This window comes from Narcine bancroftii, chromosome 13, assembly GCF_036971445.1.
Source record: "Narcine bancroftii isolate sNarBan1 chromosome 13, sNarBan1.hap1, whole genome shotgun sequence".
NCBI classification, from domain to species: domain Eukaryota; kingdom Metazoa; phylum Chordata; class Chondrichthyes; order Torpediniformes; family Narcinidae; genus Narcine; species Narcine bancroftii.
Genome location: NC_091481.1, coordinates 44,686,705 through 44,704,635, shown reverse-complemented (window position 1 = coordinate 44,704,635; position 17,931 = coordinate 44,686,705). Strand labels below are relative to the sequence as shown.

The window sequence follows — 17,931 nt, the reverse complement described above, 5'->3', positions numbered from 1 at the left end:
GTATTGGGGTATGGGGTGGGTAGGAGGTGGGAAGGGGAAGTGAATGCTGGAAGGGATTGTATTGGGGTAGGGGGTGGGGAGGAGGAGTGGAGGGGATGTGAATGCAGGAATGGGATTGTATTGGGGTAGGGGTGGGGAGGAGGAGGGGAGGGGAAGAGAATGCTGGAAGGGACTATTGGGGTAGCGTGTGGGGAGGAGGAGGGGAGGGGATGTGAATGCTGGAAGTGACTGTATTGGGGTAGGGGGTGGGAGGGAATGTCAATGCTGGAAGGGACTATTGGGGTAGCGTGTGGGGAGGAGAAGGGGAAGGGGATTTGAATGCTGGAAGGGACTGTATTGGGGTAGGGCGTGGGAGGGAATGTCAATGCTGGAAGGGACTGTATTGGGGTAGAGGGTGGGGAGGTGGAGGGGAGGGGATGTAAATACTGGAAGGGACTATTGGGGTAGCGTGTGGGGAGTAGAAGGGGAGGGGATTTGAATGCTGGAAGGGACTGTATTGGGGTAGGGGGTGGGAGGGAATGTCAATGCTGGAAGGGACTGTATTGGGGTAGAGGGTGGGGAGGTGGAGGGGAGGGGGTGTAAATACTGGAAGGGACTATTGGGGTAGCGTGTGGGAAGGAGGAGGGGAGGGGATGTGAATGCTGGAAGGAACCGTATTGGGGTAGGGGGTGGGGAGGAGGAGGGGAGGGGATGTGAAGGTTTGAAGGGACTGTATTGGGGTAGGGGTTGGGGAGGAGGAGTGGAGGGGATGTGAATGCTGAAAGGGACAGTACTGGGGTAGGGAGGGGGGATGAGGAGGGGAGGGGATGTGAATGCTGTAAGGGATTGTACTGGGGTAGGGGTGGGGAGGAGGAGGGGAGGGGATGTGAATGCTGGAAGGGACTGTATTGGGGTAAGGGTGGGGAGGAGAAGGGGAGGGGATGTGAATGCTGGAAGGGACTGTATTGGGGTAGGGGGTGGGAGGGAATGTCAATGCTGGAAGGGACTGTATTGGGGTAGAGGGTGGGGAGGTGGAGGGGAGGGGATGCAAATACTGGAAGGGACTATTGGGGTAGAGTGTAAGGAGGAGGAGGGGAGGGGATTCGAATGCTGGAAGCGACTGTATTGGGGTAGGGGGTGGGAGGTTATGTCAATGCTGGAAGGGACTGTATTGGGGTAGGGGGTGGGGAGGAGGAGGGGAGGGGATGTGAATGCTGGAAAGGACTGTATTTGGGTAGGGGGTGGGGTGGAGGAGGGGAGGGGATGTGAATGCTGGAAGGGACTCTATTGGGATGGGGGGTGGGGAGGAGGAGGGGAGCGGATGTGAACGCTGGAAGGGATTGTATTGGGGTGGGGGTGGGGGTGGGGAGGAGGAGGGGAGGGGATGTGAATGCTGGAAGGAACTGTATTGGAGTAGGGGGTGGGGAGGAGGAGGGGAGGGGATGTGAATGCTGGAAGGGACTGTATTGGGGTAGGGGGTGGGGTGTAGGAGGGGAGGGGATGTGAATGCTGGAAGGGACTGTATTGGGGTAGGGGGTGGGGAGGAGGAGGGGAGGGGATATGATTGCTGGAAGGGACTGTATTAGGGTGGGGGGTGGGGAGGAGGAGGGGAGGGGATGTGAATGCTGGAAGGGACTGTATTAGGGTGGGGGGTGTGGTGGAGGAGGGGAGGGGATGTGAATGCTGGACGGAACTGCATTGGGGTAGGAGGTGGGGAGGAGGAGGGGAGGGGATATGAATGCTGGAAGGGGCTGTGTTGGGGTAGGGGGTGGGAAAAGGAGGAGAGGGGGTGTGAATGCTGGAAGGGACTGTATTAGGGTGGGGGGTGTGGTGGAGGAGGGGAGGGGATGTGAATGCTGGACGGAACTGCATTGGGGTAGGAGGTGGGGAGGAGGAGGGGAGGGGATATGAATGCTGGAAGGGACTGTGTTGGGGTAGGGGGTGGTGAGGAGGAGGGGAGGGGACGTTAATGCTGAAAGGGACAGAATTGGGGTAGGGGGTGGGGAGGAGGAGGGGAGGGGATGTGAATGCAGGAATGGGATTGTATTGGGATAGGGGTGGGGAGGAGCAGGGGAGGGGAAGAGAATGCGGGAAAGGACTGTGTTGGGGTAGGGGGTGGGAGGGAATGTCAATGCTGGAAGGGACTGTATTGGGGTAGAGGGTGGGGAGGTGGAGGGGAGGGGATGTAAATACTGCAAGGGACTATTGGGGTAGCGTGTGGGGAGGAGGAGGGGACGGGATTTGAATGCTGGTACTGTATTGGGGTAGGGGTTGGGAAGGAGGAGGGGAGGGGATGTGAATGCTGGAAGGAACTGTATTGGGGAAGGGGGTGGGGAGGAGGAGGGGAGGGGATGTGAATGTTTGAAGGGACTGTATTGGGGTAGGGGTTGGGGAGGAGGAGGGGAGGGGATATGAATGCTGGAAGGGACTGTATTGGGGTAGGGGTGGGGAGGAGTAGGGGAGGGGATGTGAATGTTGGAAGGGACTCTATTGAGGTAGGGGGTGGGGAGGACGAGGAGAGGGGATGGGATTGCTGAAAGGGACTGTACTGGGGTAGGGAGTGGGGATGAGGAGGGGAGGGGATGTGAATGCTGGAAGGGATTGTATTGGGGTAGGGGGAGGGAATGTGGAGGGGAGGTGATGTGAATACTGAAAGGGACTGTATTGGGGTAGGGGGTGGGAAGGAGGAGGGGAGGGGATGTGAATGCTGGAATGGACTGTATTGGGGTTGCGGTGGGGAGGAGGAGGGGAGGGGATTTGAATGCTGGAAGGGACTGTATTGGGGTAGGGGGTGGGAGGGAATGTCAATGCTGGAAGGGACTGTATTGGGGTAGAGGGTGGGGAGGTGGAAGGGAGAGGATGTGAATGCTGGAAGGGACTGTATTGGGGTAGGGGGTGGGAGGGAATGTCAATGTTGGAAGGGACTGTATTGGGGTAGGGGTGGGGAGGAGGAGGGGATGTGAATGCTGAAAGGGACTGTACTGGGTTAGGGGGTGGGGAGGAGGAGGGGAGGGGGTGTGAATGCTGGAAGGGACTGTATTGGACTAGGGGGTGGGGAGGAGGTGGGGAGGGGATGTGAATGCTGGAAAGGACTGTGTTGGGGTAGGGGGTGGAGAGGAGGAGGGGAGGGGATGTGAATGCTCAAAGGGAATGTTTTGGGGTAGGGTGTGGTGAGGAGGAGGGGAGGGGATGTGAATGCTGGAATGGCATTGTATTGGGGAAGGGGTGGGGAGGAGGAGGGGAGGGGATGTGAATGCTGGAAGGGACTGTATTGGGGTAGGGGGTGGGGAGGAGGAGGGGAGGTGATGTGAATGCTGGAAGTGACTGTACTGGGGGTAGGGGGTGGGGAGGAGGAGGGGAGGGGGTGTGAATGCTGGAAGGGACTGTATTGGGGTAGGGGGTGGGGAGGAGGAGGGGAGGGGATGTGAATGCTGGAAGGGACTGTATTGGGGTAGGGGGTGGGAGGAGAAGGGGAGGGGATTTGAATGCTGGAAGGGACTGTATTGGGGTAGGGGGTGGGAGGGAATGTCAATGCTGGAAGGGACTGTATTGGACTAGGGGGTGGGGAGGAGGAGGTGAGGGGATGTGAATGCTGAAAGGGACTGTTTTGGGGTAGGGGGTGGGTAGGAGGTGGGAAGGGGAAGTGAATGCTGGAAGGGATTGTATTGGGGTAGGGGGTGGGGAGCAGGAGGGGAGGGGATGTGAATGCTGGAAGGGACTGTATTGGGGTAGGGGGTGGGGAGGAGGAGGGGAGGGGATGTGAATGCTGAAAGGGACTGTATTGGGGTAGGGGGGTGGGGAGGAGGAGGGGAGGGGATGTAAATGCTGGAAGGGACTGTATTGGAGTAGGGGGTGGGGAGGAGGAGGGGAGGGGATGTGAATGCTGGAAGGGACTGTATTGGGGTAGGAGGTGGGGAGGAGGCGGGGAGGGGATGTAAATGCTGGAAGGGACTATATTGGAGTAGGGGGTGGGGAGGAGGAAGGGAGGGGATGTGAATGCTGGAAGGGACTGTATTGGGGTAGGGGGTGGGGAGGAGGAGGGGAGGGGATGTGAATGCAGGAATGGGATTGTATTGGGGTAGGGGTGGGGAGGAGGAGGGGAGGGGAAGAGAATGCTGGAAGGGACTATTGGGGTAGCGTGTGGGGAGGAGGAGGGGAGGGGATGTGAATGCTGGAAGTGACTGTATTGGGGTAGGGGGTGGGAGGGAATGTCAATGCTGGAAGGGACTATTGGGGTAGCGTGTGGGGAGGAGAAGGGGAGGGGATTTGAATGCTGGAAGGGACTGTATTGGGGTAGGGCGTGGGAGGGAATGTCAATGCTGGAAGGGACTGTATTGGGGTAGAGGGTGGGGAGGAGGAGGGGAGGGGATGTGAATGCTGGAAGGGACTGTATTGGGGTAGGGGGTGGGAGGAGAAGGGGAGGGGATTTGAATGCTGGAAGGGACTGTATTGGGGTAGGGGGTGGGAGGGAATGTCAATGCTGGAAGGGACTGTATTGGACTAGGGGGTGGGGAGGAGGAGGTGAGGGGATGTGAATGCTGAAAGGGACTGTTTTGGGGTAGGGGGTGGGTAGGAGGTGGGAAGGGGAAGTGAATGCTGGAAGGGATTGTATTGGGGTAGGGGGTGGGGAGCAGGAGGGGAGGGGATGTGAATGCTGGAAGGGACTGTATTGGGGTAGGGGGTGGGGAGGAGGAGGGGAGGGGATGTGAATGCTGAAAGGGACTGTATTGGGGTAGGGGGTGGGGAGGAGGAGGGGAGGGGATGTAAATGCTGGAAGGGACTGTATTGGAGTAGGGGGTGGGGAGGAGGAGGGGAGGGGTGTGAATGCTGGAAGGGACTGTATTGGGGTAGGAGGTGGGGAGGAGGCGGGGAGGGGATGTAAATGCTGGAAGGGACTATATTGGAGTAGGGGGTGGGGAGGAGGAAGGGAGGGGATGTGAATGCTGGAAGGGACTGTATTGGGGTAGGGGGTGGGGAGGAGGAGGGGAGGGGATGCGAATGCTGAAAGGGACTGTATTGGGGTAGGGGGTGGGTAGGAGGTGGGAAGGGGAAGTGAATGCTGGAAGGGATTGTATTGGGGTAGGGGGTGGGGAGGAGGAGGGGAGGGGATGTTAATGCTGAAAGGGACAGTATTGGGGTAGGGGGTGGGGAGGAGGAGGGGAGGGGATGTGAATGCTGAAAGGGACTGTATTGGGGTATGGGGTGGGTAGGAGGTGGGAAGGGGAAGTGAATGCTGGAAGGGATTGTATTGGGGTAGGGGGTGGGGAGGAGGAGTGGAGGGGATGTGAATGCAGGAATGGGATTGTATTGGGGTAGGGGTGGGGAGGAGGAGGGGAGGGGAAGAGAATGCTGGAAGGGACTATTGGGGTAGCGTGTGGGGAGGAGGAGGGGAGGGGATGTGAATGCTGGAAGTGACTGTATTGGGGTAGGGGGTGGGAGGGAATGTCAATGCTGGAAGGGACTATTGGGGTAGCGTGTGGGGAGGAGAAGGGGAGGGGATTTGAATGCTGGAAGGGACTGTATTGGGGTAGGGCGTGGGAGGGAATGTCAATGCTGGAAGGGACTGTATTGGGGTAGAGGGTGGGGAGGTGGAGGGGAGGGGATGTAAATACTGGAAGGGACTATTGGGGTAGCGTGTGGGGAGTAGAAGGGGAGGGGATTTGAATGCTGGAAGGGACTGTATTGGGGTAGGGGGAGGGAGGGAATGTCAATGCTGGAAGGGACTGTATTGGGGTAGAGGGTGGGGAGGTGGAGGGGAGGGGGTGTAAATACTGGAAGGGACTATTGGGGTAGCGTGTGGGAAGGAGGAGGGGAGGGGATGTGAATGCTGGAAGGAACCGTATTGGGGTAGGGGGTGGGGAGGAGGAGGGGAGGGGATGTGAAGGTTTGAAGGGACTGTATTGGGGTAGGGGTTGGGGAGGAGGAGTGGAGGGGATGTGAATGCTGAAAGGGACAGTACTGGGGTAGGGAGGGGGGATGAGGAGGGGAGGGGATGTGAATGCTGTAAGGGATTGTACTGGGGTAGGGGTGGGGAGGAGGAGGGGAGGGGATGTGAATGCTGGAAGGGACTGTATTGGGGTAAGGGTGGGGAGGAGAAGGGGAGGGGATGTGAATGCTGGAAGGGACTGTATTGGGGTAGGGGGTGGGAGGGAATGTCAATGCTGGAAGGGACTGTATTGGGGTAGAGGGTGGGGAGGTGGAGGGGAGGGGATGTAAATACTGGAAGGGACTATTGGGGTAGCGTGTAGGGAGGAGGAGGGGAGGGGATTTGAATGCTGGGACTGTATTGGGGTAGGGGTTGGGAAGGAGGAGGGGAGGGGATGTGAATGCTGGAAGGAACCGTATTGGGGTAGGGGGTGGGGAGGAGGAGGGGAGGGGATGTGAATGTTTGAAGGGACTGTATTGGGGTAGGGGGTGGGGAGGAGGAGGGGAGGGGATGTGAATGCTGAAAGGGACTGTACTGGGGTAGGGGGTGGGGAGGAGGAGGGGAGGGGGTGTGAATGCTGGAAGGGACTGTATTGGGGTAGGGGGTGGGGAGGAGGAGGGGAGGAGATGTGAATGCTGGAAGGGACTGTATTGGGGTAGGGGGTGGGGAGGAGGAGGGGAGGGGATGCGAATGCTGAAAGGGACTGTATTGGGGTAGGGGGTGGGGAGGAGGAGGGGAGGGGATGTAAATGCTGGAAGGGACTGTATTGGAGTGGGGGGTGGGGAGGAGGAGGGGAGGGGACGTGAATGCTGGAAGGGGCTGTGTTGGGGTAGGGGGTGGAGAGGAGGAGGGGAGGGGATGTGAATGCTGGAAGGGACTGTATTGGGGTTGGGGTGGGGAGGAGGAGGGGAGGGGATTTGAATGCTGGATGGGACTGTATTGGGGTAGGGGGTGGGAGGGAATGTCAATGCTGCAAGGGACTGTATTGGGGTAGAGGGTGGGGAGGTGGAGGGGAGGGGATGTGAATGCTGGAATGGACTGTATTGGGGTAGAGTGTAAGGAGGAGGAGGGGAGGGGATTCGAATGCTGGAAGCGACTGTATTGGGGTAGGGGGTGGGAGGTTATGTCAATGCTGGAAGGGACTGTATTGGGGTAGGGGGTGGGGAGGAGGAGGGGAGGGGATGTGAATGCTGGAAAGGACTGTATTTGGGTAGGGGGTGGGGTGGAGGAGGGGAGGGGATGTGAATGCTGGAAGGGACTCTATTGGGATGGGGGGTGGGGAGGAGGAGGGGAGCGGATGTGAACGCTGGAAGGGATTGTATTGGGGTGGGGGTGGGGGTGGGGAGGAGGAGGGGAGGGGATGTGAATGCTGGAAGGAACTGTATTGGAGTAGGGGGTGGGGAGGAGGAGGGGAGGGGATGTGAATGCTGGAAGGGACTGTATTGGGGTAGGGGGTGGGGTGTAGGAGGGGAGGGGATGTGAATGCTGGAAGGGACTGTATTGGGGTAGGGGGTGGGGAGGAGGAGGGGAGGGGATATGAATGCTGGAAGGGACTGTATTAGGGTGGGGGGTGGGGAGGAGGAGGGGAGGGGATGTGAATGCTGGAAGGGACTGTATTAGGGTGGGGGGTGTGGTGGAGGAGGGGAGGGGATGTGAATGCTGGACGGAACTGCATTGGGGTAGGAGGTGGGGAGGTGGAGGGGAGGGGATGTAAATACTGGAAGGGACTATTGGGGTAGCGTGTGGGGAGTAGAAGGGGAGGGGATTTGAATGCTGGAAGGGACTGTATTGGGGTAGGGGGAGGGAGGGAATGTCAATGCTGGAAGGGACTGTATTGGGGTAGAGGGTGGGGAGGTGGAGGGGAGGGGGTGTAAATACTGGAAGGGACTATTGGGGTAGCGTGTGGGAAGGAGGAGGGGAGGGGATGTGAATGCTGGAAGGAACCGTATTGGGGTAGGGGGTGGGGAGGAGGAGGGGAGGGGATGTGAAGGTTTGAAGGGACTGTATTGGGGTAGGGGTTGGGGAGGAGGAGTGGAGGGGATGTGAATGCTGAAAGGGACAGTACTGGGGTAGGGAGGGGGGATGAGGAGGGGAGGGGATGTGAATGCTGTAAGGGATTGTACTGGGGTAGGGGTGGGGAGGAGGAGGGGAGGGGATGTGAATGCTGGAAGGGACTGTATTGGGGTAAGGGTGGGGAGGAGAAGGGGAGGGGATGTGAATGCTGGAAGGGACTGTATTGGGGTAGGGGGTGGGAGGGAATGTCAATGCTGGAAGGGACTGTATTGGGGTAGAGGGTGGGGAGGTGGAGGGGAGGGGATGTAAATACTGGAAGGGACTATTGGGGTAGCGTGTAGGGAGGAGGAGGGGAGGGGATTTGAATGCTGGGACTGTATTGGGGTAGGGGTTGGGAAGGAGGAGGGGAGGGGATGTGAATGCTGGAAGGAACCGTATTGGGGTAGGGGGTGGGGAGGAGGAGGGGAGGGGATGTGAATGTTTGAAGGGACTGTATTGGTGTAGGGGGTGGGGAGGAGGAGGGGAGGGGATGTGAATGCTGAAAGGGACTGTACTGGGGTAAGGGGTGGGGAGGAGGAGGGGAGGGGGTGTGAATGCTGGAAGGGACTGTATTGGGGTAGGGGGTGGGGAGGAGGAGGGGAGGAGATGTGAATGCTGGAAGGGACTGTATTGGGGTAGGGGGTGGGGAGGAGGAGGGGAGGGGATGCGAATGCTGAAAGGGACTGTATTGGGGTAGGGGGTGGGGAGGAGGAGGGGAGGGGATGTAAATGCTGGAAGGGACTGTATTGGAGTGGGGGGTGGGGAGGAGGAGGGGAGGGGACGTGAATGCTGGAAGGGGCTGTGTTGGGGTAGGGGGTGGAGAGGAGGAGGGGAGGGGATGTGAATGCTGGAAGGGACTGTATTGGGGTTGGGGTGGGGAGGAGGAGGGGAGGGGATTTGAATGCTGGATGGGACTGTATTGGGGTAGGGGGTGGGAGGGAATGTCAATGCTGCAAGGGACTGTATTGGGGTAGAGGGTGGGGAGGTGGAGGGGAGGGGATGTGAATGCTGGAATGGACTGTATTGGGGTAGAGTGTAAGGAGGAGGAGGGGAGGGGATTCGAATGCTGGAAGCGACTGTATTGGGGTAGGGGGTGGGAGGTTATGTCAATGCTGGAAGGGACTGTATTGGGGTAGGGGGTGGGGAGGAGGAGGGGAGGGGATGTGAATGCTGGAAAGGACTGTATTTGGGTAGGGGGTGGGGTGGAGGAGGGGAGGGGATGTGAATGCTGGAAGGGACTCTATTGGGATGGGGGGTGGGGAGGAGGAGGGGAGCGGATGTGAACGCTGGAAGGGATTGTATTGGGGTGGGGGTGGGGGTGGGGAGGAGGAGGGGAGGGGATGTGAATGCTGGAAGGAACTGTATTGGAGTAGGGGGTGGGGAGGAGGAGGGGAGGGGATGTGAATGCTGGAAGGGACTGTATTGGGGTAGGGGGTGGGGTGTAGGAGGGGAGGGGATGTGAATGCTGGAAGGGACTGTATTGGGGTAGGGGGTGGGGAGGAGGAGGGGAGGGGATATGAATGCTGGAAGGGACTGTATTAGGGTGGGGGGTGGGGAGGAGGAGGGGAGGGGATGTGAATGCTGGAAGGGACTGTATTAGGGTGGGGGGTGTGGTGGAGGAGGGGAGGGGATGTGAATGCTGGACGGAACTGCATTGGGGTAGGAGGTGGGGAGGAGGAGGGGAGGGGATGTGAATGATGGAAGGGACTGTATTGGTTGTTTGAATTCTTATGAGTCCATGAAAATCAAAAATAAAATATTCAGAAAATTATCCCACAATCTCAGCTGAAGACATTTTATTAAACTTGGTGTCGACCACATGTCACTTCAAAATATTCTGTACTCTGTGCAGCACTTGATCATTAGTTTTCCAAACAGATTTCTTTCTGAAGTCCAACTGCTGTCCATTCAAAATCATAGAATCTTACCATTCTCTGGATATGAGGAAGTTCTGTAGCCAGGATCTTTTTGCAACCGAATTTCATTTAATGAAAACACTGCGGCACCTGGTATAAAGCAAAAGTAAAGCAAAGAGCATTTTAGCTTTACACAGAAGACTCCAAATAAAGATGGAAATTTAAACAACATTTCACAGGATCAGCACATTTAATACTTTGTGTGCAAGCTGTCAGAAGCTGAGTTGGTTGTACTTCTGGATTCTTTGATCAATGTTTTTTTCAACCATTTTCAGATATAAACTGACAGCTGTTCAATGCACTTGAAGCAAGCTCCATGACACTTTCTTACACTTGGCTTCTCTATTGCACTGAGGGTTCTTTGTTGCCAGATTTTCTGGCCACAGAATGACTGGAACCCCAACTTGGTCACTTCTAATAGTGCCCCATTTCCATTTAAACGTCTTTGATTCATCACCTTGAATTCAAATTCCCAAAACTCTGGAGTAAGATAACATATGGTATTTACTTGTGTAATTGTTAATACCGTGTAATAGTTGACCCATGTTCAAGTTATTTATCAGCTTCTAAGAAAATTTTACCTATCATGTTCCTGTATCTACCCCTGTAGCAAACGTGTCAAAATTCTTAAAATATGATCAGTTTATTACTAATGAAGGAATGTGTTACCATCTGGTAATGCAAGTGCCCTCATTCCAAGACTTTTAAAATAAAGATGTTTCATGGCATCATCTGCAGAAATTCTCTTCTTGGCTTGATACTACAAAGGAGATCAAGTATTTGTTAGTTACATATAGTGATTTAATGTGGCAGTTTTTGATCTATTTAATTTTAACCAGTAAAATATTTCAGTTATGTGACAATAATTAAATCTTACTTGTAAAAACCTTGATAACAGATCAATTCCTTCTGTGTCCAATCTGTGAGGGAAAATAAAGATTCCATTTAAGGGGGTTATATTAGCATGAATAATGATCCTAATAGATGTTCAACTTTGAGGATGCCGCGAGAAAATGGCAAATAGGCACAAGCAAAATTCAAATAATCAGTCTTCACACAAAGGGTCACCCATGGATCCTATCTAACATAATCTATTCATCGAACCAATCAATACCAGTAAAACCACAGGAACATAAAGACCACTTCCGTTACATTTTATAGAACCAAGCCCATTCATATTTGTATTGCATCAACACTACCTTGGAGCATGATTTATCACTTGTTGCGGTTTATATTTGGGAAAGTTGTAAGCTTTAAATTCCTCATTTGAAGATATTCCTGGCCATGCCTCCTCCGTGGGAGTTCCTGCAAAATGTAAGGTCCATTAGTAGGATGTAGAAACCTGCGTAACATACCAACATGATTTGAAAGGTTGACAGTTCACCTCAGTGAAATTCTAGTAAAGGGAAGGGTAAAGACTCCATTATTGTCACACATAATACTACATTTAGGATGTAACATACATGAAATTATTTAACTTTGTCTACTGTAAGGAAGACAGAGAGTCGCCATTTTGTCAAGCACCCCTCACAGAAATGAGGCCCCAGCGAGGAACGAACTCACGACGTATGGCTTACAAGGCCAGTGCTCGAACCACTGAGTTATCAGATCTTTTCTGCATGCTTACTTAGACATCAATATTTTTCTGAATGCATGGTGACCACTGTGGAACATCAACTCCTGCTTGGATGGCTAAACCAGTATTTGGTATGGATTCATCATATCCTTTTGGGCTCCACCCTGCCCATAACTTTGGTGGGGAGGATTTATTGAGTTAAAATTAAGGTGATGGCAAGACTGCAATATCTATTTCAGTCCTTGCTCATCCCATTGCCTCAGGGCTTTTTTCGGTGCTCAACGAATGAGTCAAGAAGTTCTTGTGGAACAGTAAGGTGGCTAGAGTCTCCATGGAAAAATTGACTTGGGGATATGAACTGGGAGGTCTGAAATTACCAGACTTCAAAAAAAATACTATTGGGTGGCCCAGTCAAGGTTTATTGCTTCTCTCTACGAGGGCACAAATTGGACTGCACATGGAAGGAGAAAAAATAGCAGGAGAGTTAATATATGTGGGGCACTAAATTAATATCAAGGGAAACAGATAACCTATATTAACACATGTAATTCAGACGAGGCAAAAAATAAATCAATGTATCAGGTTAAAGGTGGGGTTGTCTCCTCAAACGTCCTTGTTCCAGAACAAATTAATACCTACGATTCTGGATAATAAGATTCTGCCAGAAGGGGATCAGGTGTATTGAGGATTGCTATGAACGAGGGCAACTCATGTAATTTGAACAGCTAAGGAATAAATAAGATTTGTCGAATAAAACTTTCTTCTGTTCTCTTCAGTTAAATAATTTGGGACTGTCTTTGGCCCTGCCCATGTGTAGCGACATGGAGATTCTAATTCGAAGGGGGAATACGCATAAGTTTATTTTTATGATGTATCTCCTATTCCAAAGTGAGGGTCCGAAGCCAGGCTTACATAAGGCAAGGGAAAAGTGGGAAACAGATTTGGGCACAACAATCCACGAGGGTTGCTGGTCAGATCTATGTCTGGGCAGCATGACAGCTGTTATTAATGCCAGGTACAGGTTGGTGCAATACAATTCCCTGCATCAACTCTACCCCACACCACAAAATATACATAAATCTAAATCAGAAGTTTCAGAAATGTGCTTTAGGTGTGGTGTGGAGATTGGAACCTTTATCCATTCAACCTGGCTGTGTACAAAGGTGAAATCCTTCTGGGAGGACCTGGGAGACATTCTGAAAAAAATTACTGAAGTGGATTTTTCATGGGATCTGGAATTGTACCTTCTGGGGAACATTATAGACATGAGTTTTAAACTGTCCAGATTCCAAATTCAGTTTGTGAAGGTCACCTTGCCAGTAGCCAGAAAATGTACAGCAGTCACGTGGAAGTCCGACTCCCAACTAAATATTACACGGTGGAATATGGCAATGCAGAGTTATATTCTCCTGGATAAAATCCCCTCCAATTTAAGGAGGAAATATGACCCATTCGTTGGGGAGAGGGAGCCTTATCTGCAGCATTTAGGTCTGCAGGGGTAGCTCCACCCTGTCCAAATAGAAGAAAGGTAAAAATCCATACTTATAGTGGAATGACTGAGGTAAATGAAGGGGTCGTGGTGCAGACGACGGGCTCTTGTTTTATATCTTTTTCATGAGACTTTATGTTTCTTTGGGTTCATATTTCATTCCTTTAAGGGTCGCCGACTCTAGAATTTTGGTTAATTTACATAATCTTTTCCTTGTGGTATTAAGGTATAGGAGGGAAGGGGGAGAGGAACGGACTGAATGTAAAGTAATATATCACTGTGGAGAAGAATGTATGGTCGTTTTGGATTTGTGTGAGAAAAATTTCTCAAATTAACATCCCTCTCGCTCATCCCTTGTTCTTCACATTGATGGTTGTATTGGTGCTGCTGAGTATCCACCCTTGCTTTGACACTCATCATCCTTCTCTGACTCTACCTTGCCCTTTTCTCAGCCTCTCCACCCCTTCAGGTCCCTAAATGACCACCAACTCACGCATTATCTGAAATGGACCTCCTGTAAGGACACCATTTCATTTTGCCAATTCCCTTTTATACATGGTCTCTGCTCAGAGGATAGTACTTCTCAGTCTGCACCTGAACCTTCCAGATGACATTTCTCTTTGCCAGTTGCCCAGGTTCTCAATTGTGTCTCATCTATTTCCTGCTTGGTTCCTCTCACTGCACATCTGGTCCAGCAAGAACAAGGATACGATTTCCCCTTGTCCTTCCCTTCTACCCACCACCTTCCTCGTTCAAAGGACCATCCACTTCCTCCATCATCATCAACCCTTCCTCACACCTTTCCAAACCAACTCCTCCCTGACACATTTTTTTCCTTTCTTTTGCCTGCTTTTGGCACTTTCCCCAAGCACGGAAACAAGCTCAACCCATAGAACCACAGAACCTTACAGCACAGAAACAGGCTCAACCCATAGAACCACCGAACCTTACAGCACGGAAACAGGCTCAACCCATAGAATCACTGAACCTTACAGCACGGAAACAGGCTCTTTGGGCCTCTAGTCTGTGCCAAAGAATTATTCTGTCTAGTCCCAATGACCTGAACCTAGCCCATATTCCTTCATACCCCTCCAATCTATGCAACTCTCCAAACTTTTTCTTCATTCACCACTTCAGCTGGCAGTTCATTCCACACCCCCACCATTCTCTGTGTGAAGAAATTCCCTCTAATATTCCCCTTAAATTTTTCCTCTTTCATCCTTAACCCATGATCTCTGGTTTGTACCTCACCTAACCTTAGTGGAACACTCCGATTTACATTTACTCTGTCTCGACCCCTCATAATGAAAGATTCACCATATGCCTTTAGACCTCTGCCCATTCCACTAACCAGGAATCCAATCAGTCTTTCCAGCTGAAGCTCTTCTCGCCCTCAAGCCCACCCTACGTAACACCCACATGACCTTCAATCAACCTTTTAACCTTGCACATCTTTGGAAGGTGGGAGGAAACCCATGCAGGTAATGGAGAGAACATACAAACTCCCTACAGATTGTGCTGGATTGTGTGCTGCAATAGCATTGTGATAACTGCTACACTAACCATACCACCCAAAATAGGGCACACTCAAGATTTGAACCTGGGACCTCTTGCACGTGAAGTGAGAATCATAATCCTAAACCAGCCATTCTCATCCTTTTTTTTGGGCTGGCGCCCTTAGGACTCCACTCAAAGATTATGGCTCCCCTTTCCCGTGAAGGAGTCTTCTGCACTTCTCTCCTACCAATGACATAAGTATTTCATGATTTCAGTCCATGCCTCCCTCCCCTTAAATGTGCAGTGATCCCCATTGAGAATGGCTGTCCTAGACTAATGAGCCTATACATATTACCTTTGAGATTTAATGCTCAGTTTAAAAATTCATTTCCTCCACTGATCTTGTTTCTGCTCACCTAGACTCTGTTTTGACCCCTCTCCCTCCACCCCTGGTCTAGTCTCTCCTCTCCTATGTCTGTAATGCTTCACTTCAACAACTTCCAGTTCCCTAAAGTAAATCGTCTAATCTTTACAATGGACATCCAATCAATATTCACCTCCATTCCCCATACTGAAAATGAGGCGGCCGAGTTCTGGGCATTAGAAGTTGTTGAAGTGCCTTGCCAACCAGTCATCCTCCACCAGCACCCTCCTCCTGTTGGCAGAACTTGTCCTCACTCTCAATAACTTCTTTGACTCATCCCACATGGGCCCCAGTTATACCTGCCTTTTTTTGGCTAGGTGGAGCAATCCATTCTACATGCTGCCACAGGCAAGGCTCCACAACTGATGACTACTTTGGTGCTGCCATGATGAGCAATATAACTTTATCCAGCTTGCTACTAACTTCCACACTGACCTCAAATTAAATTGGTCCTTTATTGATCTCTCTGTCTCCATCTTGGGAAACAAACTCTTGACAGATGTTTTCTACAAATTTACTAACTCCCACAGTTACCTCAATGACACCTTGTCACACCCTGTCCCCTGTAAGGAATCCATTCCTTTCTCTCAGTTCCTCATTGTCTGTCACATTTGCACCCAGGATGAGGTTTTCCATGCCAGACCACCTGAGATGACCTCCTTCTTCAAACAACGTGGATTCCCCTCCACTACCAACAACTCTGCCCTCAACCCCATATCCTCCATTACCCTGCCCTACCCCACCCCCGTGCAACAAGGACAGGATTCTCCTTGACCTCAACTACAAACGACACAGATGCCATAGCGGTTAGCGCAACACCTTTACAGCACCAGTGATTGGTGTTGGACAGGGTTTTGAATCCGCGCTGTCTGTAAAGAGTTTGTATGTTCTCACCGTGTCTGCGTGGGTTTTCTCTGGGGGTTCCGGTTTCCTCCCACCGTTCAAAACATACCGGGGATATAGGTTAATGGGATGTAAAATGGGTGGCAAGGGCTTATGGGCTGACATGGGGCTGCATGCCTGAATTTAAAAAAAAAAAATTCAATTCCAAGAGCCACTATATGCCTGGTGGAATTATGTTAAAGAACCTGTTCATTGTGCCTTGTGATGGAAGAAACCAGGAAACAGCTCATTAGCTACTGGGAAAAGGTGGTTTTGGAGGGTTCTTGCAATAATTTTGCTTGTGCAACTCAGCAAAAATCCTTTCTCATTACTTGTGTGTGATGGGTGGTGATTGACTACAGGCTCAAGACAATGGCAGTGGCAGATTCTACATTTCCAGGACTCAGCAAAGGCAATGTCAGTCAAAGGGTTTGATCCCACACTGTTCCATCTTCCATATGAAATTGTGAGAAACTCAGATGGTGACTTTTTCTCATGAAGGAAATATCAAATACTGGAAAGCATAGGTTAATGGTGAGAGGGATAAAAGTTTGTCACACAGAGGGGGATGGCTATGTGGAATGAGCTGCCAGTGGAAGTGGTATAGGCAGGTATAATTGCAATATATTTGGTCAAGTGAATGGATAGGGAAAGCGCAGAGGGATATGTGCCAAAATCAGGCACATGAGATTATTATAGGTAGGCTTGGATAGGCTAAAGGTCCTGTTCCATGCTGCATGTCGATAAGTAATCTGTGAAATTAACATCAGTGAGTTTGAGTTATGTTGAAGTCACTGGAAATTATAATAATAAGTTTGTCATACACATTGTACTGAAATTCTTCCTTTCTTCAGCCGAACAGATGGTTGTAAAGAAAAACCATAATAGTACATTAATTGAATTAAATTAAGATCCAAAATCCAAATATACAAATAACATTCACAGCTATCAAGTGCAAAAAATGTGACTTGCAGTCAGGCAGACAGTCCTTTTTTGGTAGCAGACCAGTCCGTGATTAGTGTAACAAAGAAAGGTGCAAGAATCTGATAGCTGTTGGAAAGAAACTGCCTTTGAACTTGGAGATGCTGGTCCTCAGGTATCTTCTGTCTGAAGAAGAGGTTGTGATCAGGGTGATGGGGTTCTTTAGGATGTTGGCTGCCATGCCTCACATAGATGTCTGCAGTGGATGCGAGGTGGAAGTCTATGATAGACCTGGCTCTGTTTGCTACCTTCTACAGCCTCTTGCATTCCTGGGCACTTGAATGATCAAACTAGGCTGTGATACAACAAGTTGGTGTACTTTCTACAGAGCACCTGCACAAGTTTGATCAGATTATCTGATGACATGCCAGAGCTCATCAGACTCCTTAGGAAGTAGAGGAGCTGGTGTGCTTCAATATGCTGTCTCCAGAAAGGTCTTCTGAGAAATGAACTCTGACTCTCTCCACTTCCTTCCCATCAATGCAGACAGATGTGTGTTCTTCTGCCTCTCCTTCCTAAAATGAAGCAATAAGCTCCTTGAGTAAGATTCTTGTTCAAGCACCACCCAACCAGTTTCTCAATGTCCATCCTTTATTCAAGATTCAATTTATTGTCATAGTAATAAAACAGTGTCGTATTGGATGAAATTTCTCTTTGCCTACTGCAATGCAGACAGATTCACCTCCTGCAGGAATTGCCTAAGCGCCTCTTACAGTCTTACAGTCAGATGGAGAGAGTGAAGCAAAAAAGACTCATATCCAGTTATTCAGCCAACAACAGTGAGTTAGTAGATCTAGTGGCTGCACAGTCATGGGTGGACAAGAAGAGAATTGGGTCTAAGCACATAGCCTTGGGTTGCCTGTGTGCTAATCATGAGTGATGAGGAGGTGGTGACGCCGATCAGCAGTGATTGGGGTCTGCTGATGAGGAAGATGAGCATTCAGTTCCAGAGGGACCAGATCTTTCAGCTTGGTTGATCATGAGTTTTGCTGGTCAGATGGTGTTGAACACCAAGCTGTAACCAATGAATAACAGCCTGACATTGATGTTCCTGTGGTCAGATGATCAAACAGAGTGGATGATAGGTGAGATGAAGTGGGTCTAGGTCCTTCCTGAGACAGGAGATTATTCACATCATAACCTCCCACTCAAGGCACATAATCGTGGTAGACGTCAGTACCACTGGCCAATCGGCATTGAGGTACATCA

General features: G+C 51.3%; 1 protein-coding gene across 4 annotated transcripts in view; it reads right to left on the bottom strand.

Moving 5' to 3' along the window:
• cdk17 (cyclin dependent kinase 17) overlaps positions 1-17,931 on the bottom strand; it is a 211,236-nt gene that overhangs the window by 31,375 nt on the left and 161,930 nt on the right. For all 4 annotated transcript variants that reach the window (XM_069908733.1, XM_069908736.1, XM_069908735.1 and 1 more), the window contains 4 exons: positions 11,073-11,178; positions 10,751-10,793; positions 10,543-10,633; positions 9,886-9,963 (listed from right to left, as the gene is read on the bottom strand). In XM_069908733.1, coding sequence (XP_069764834.1) covers positions 9,886-9,963; positions 10,543-10,633; positions 10,751-10,793; positions 11,073-11,178 — 318 coding nt within the window. The remainder of the gene's footprint in view (positions 1-9,885; positions 9,964-10,542; positions 10,634-10,750; positions 10,794-11,072; positions 11,179-17,931) is intronic.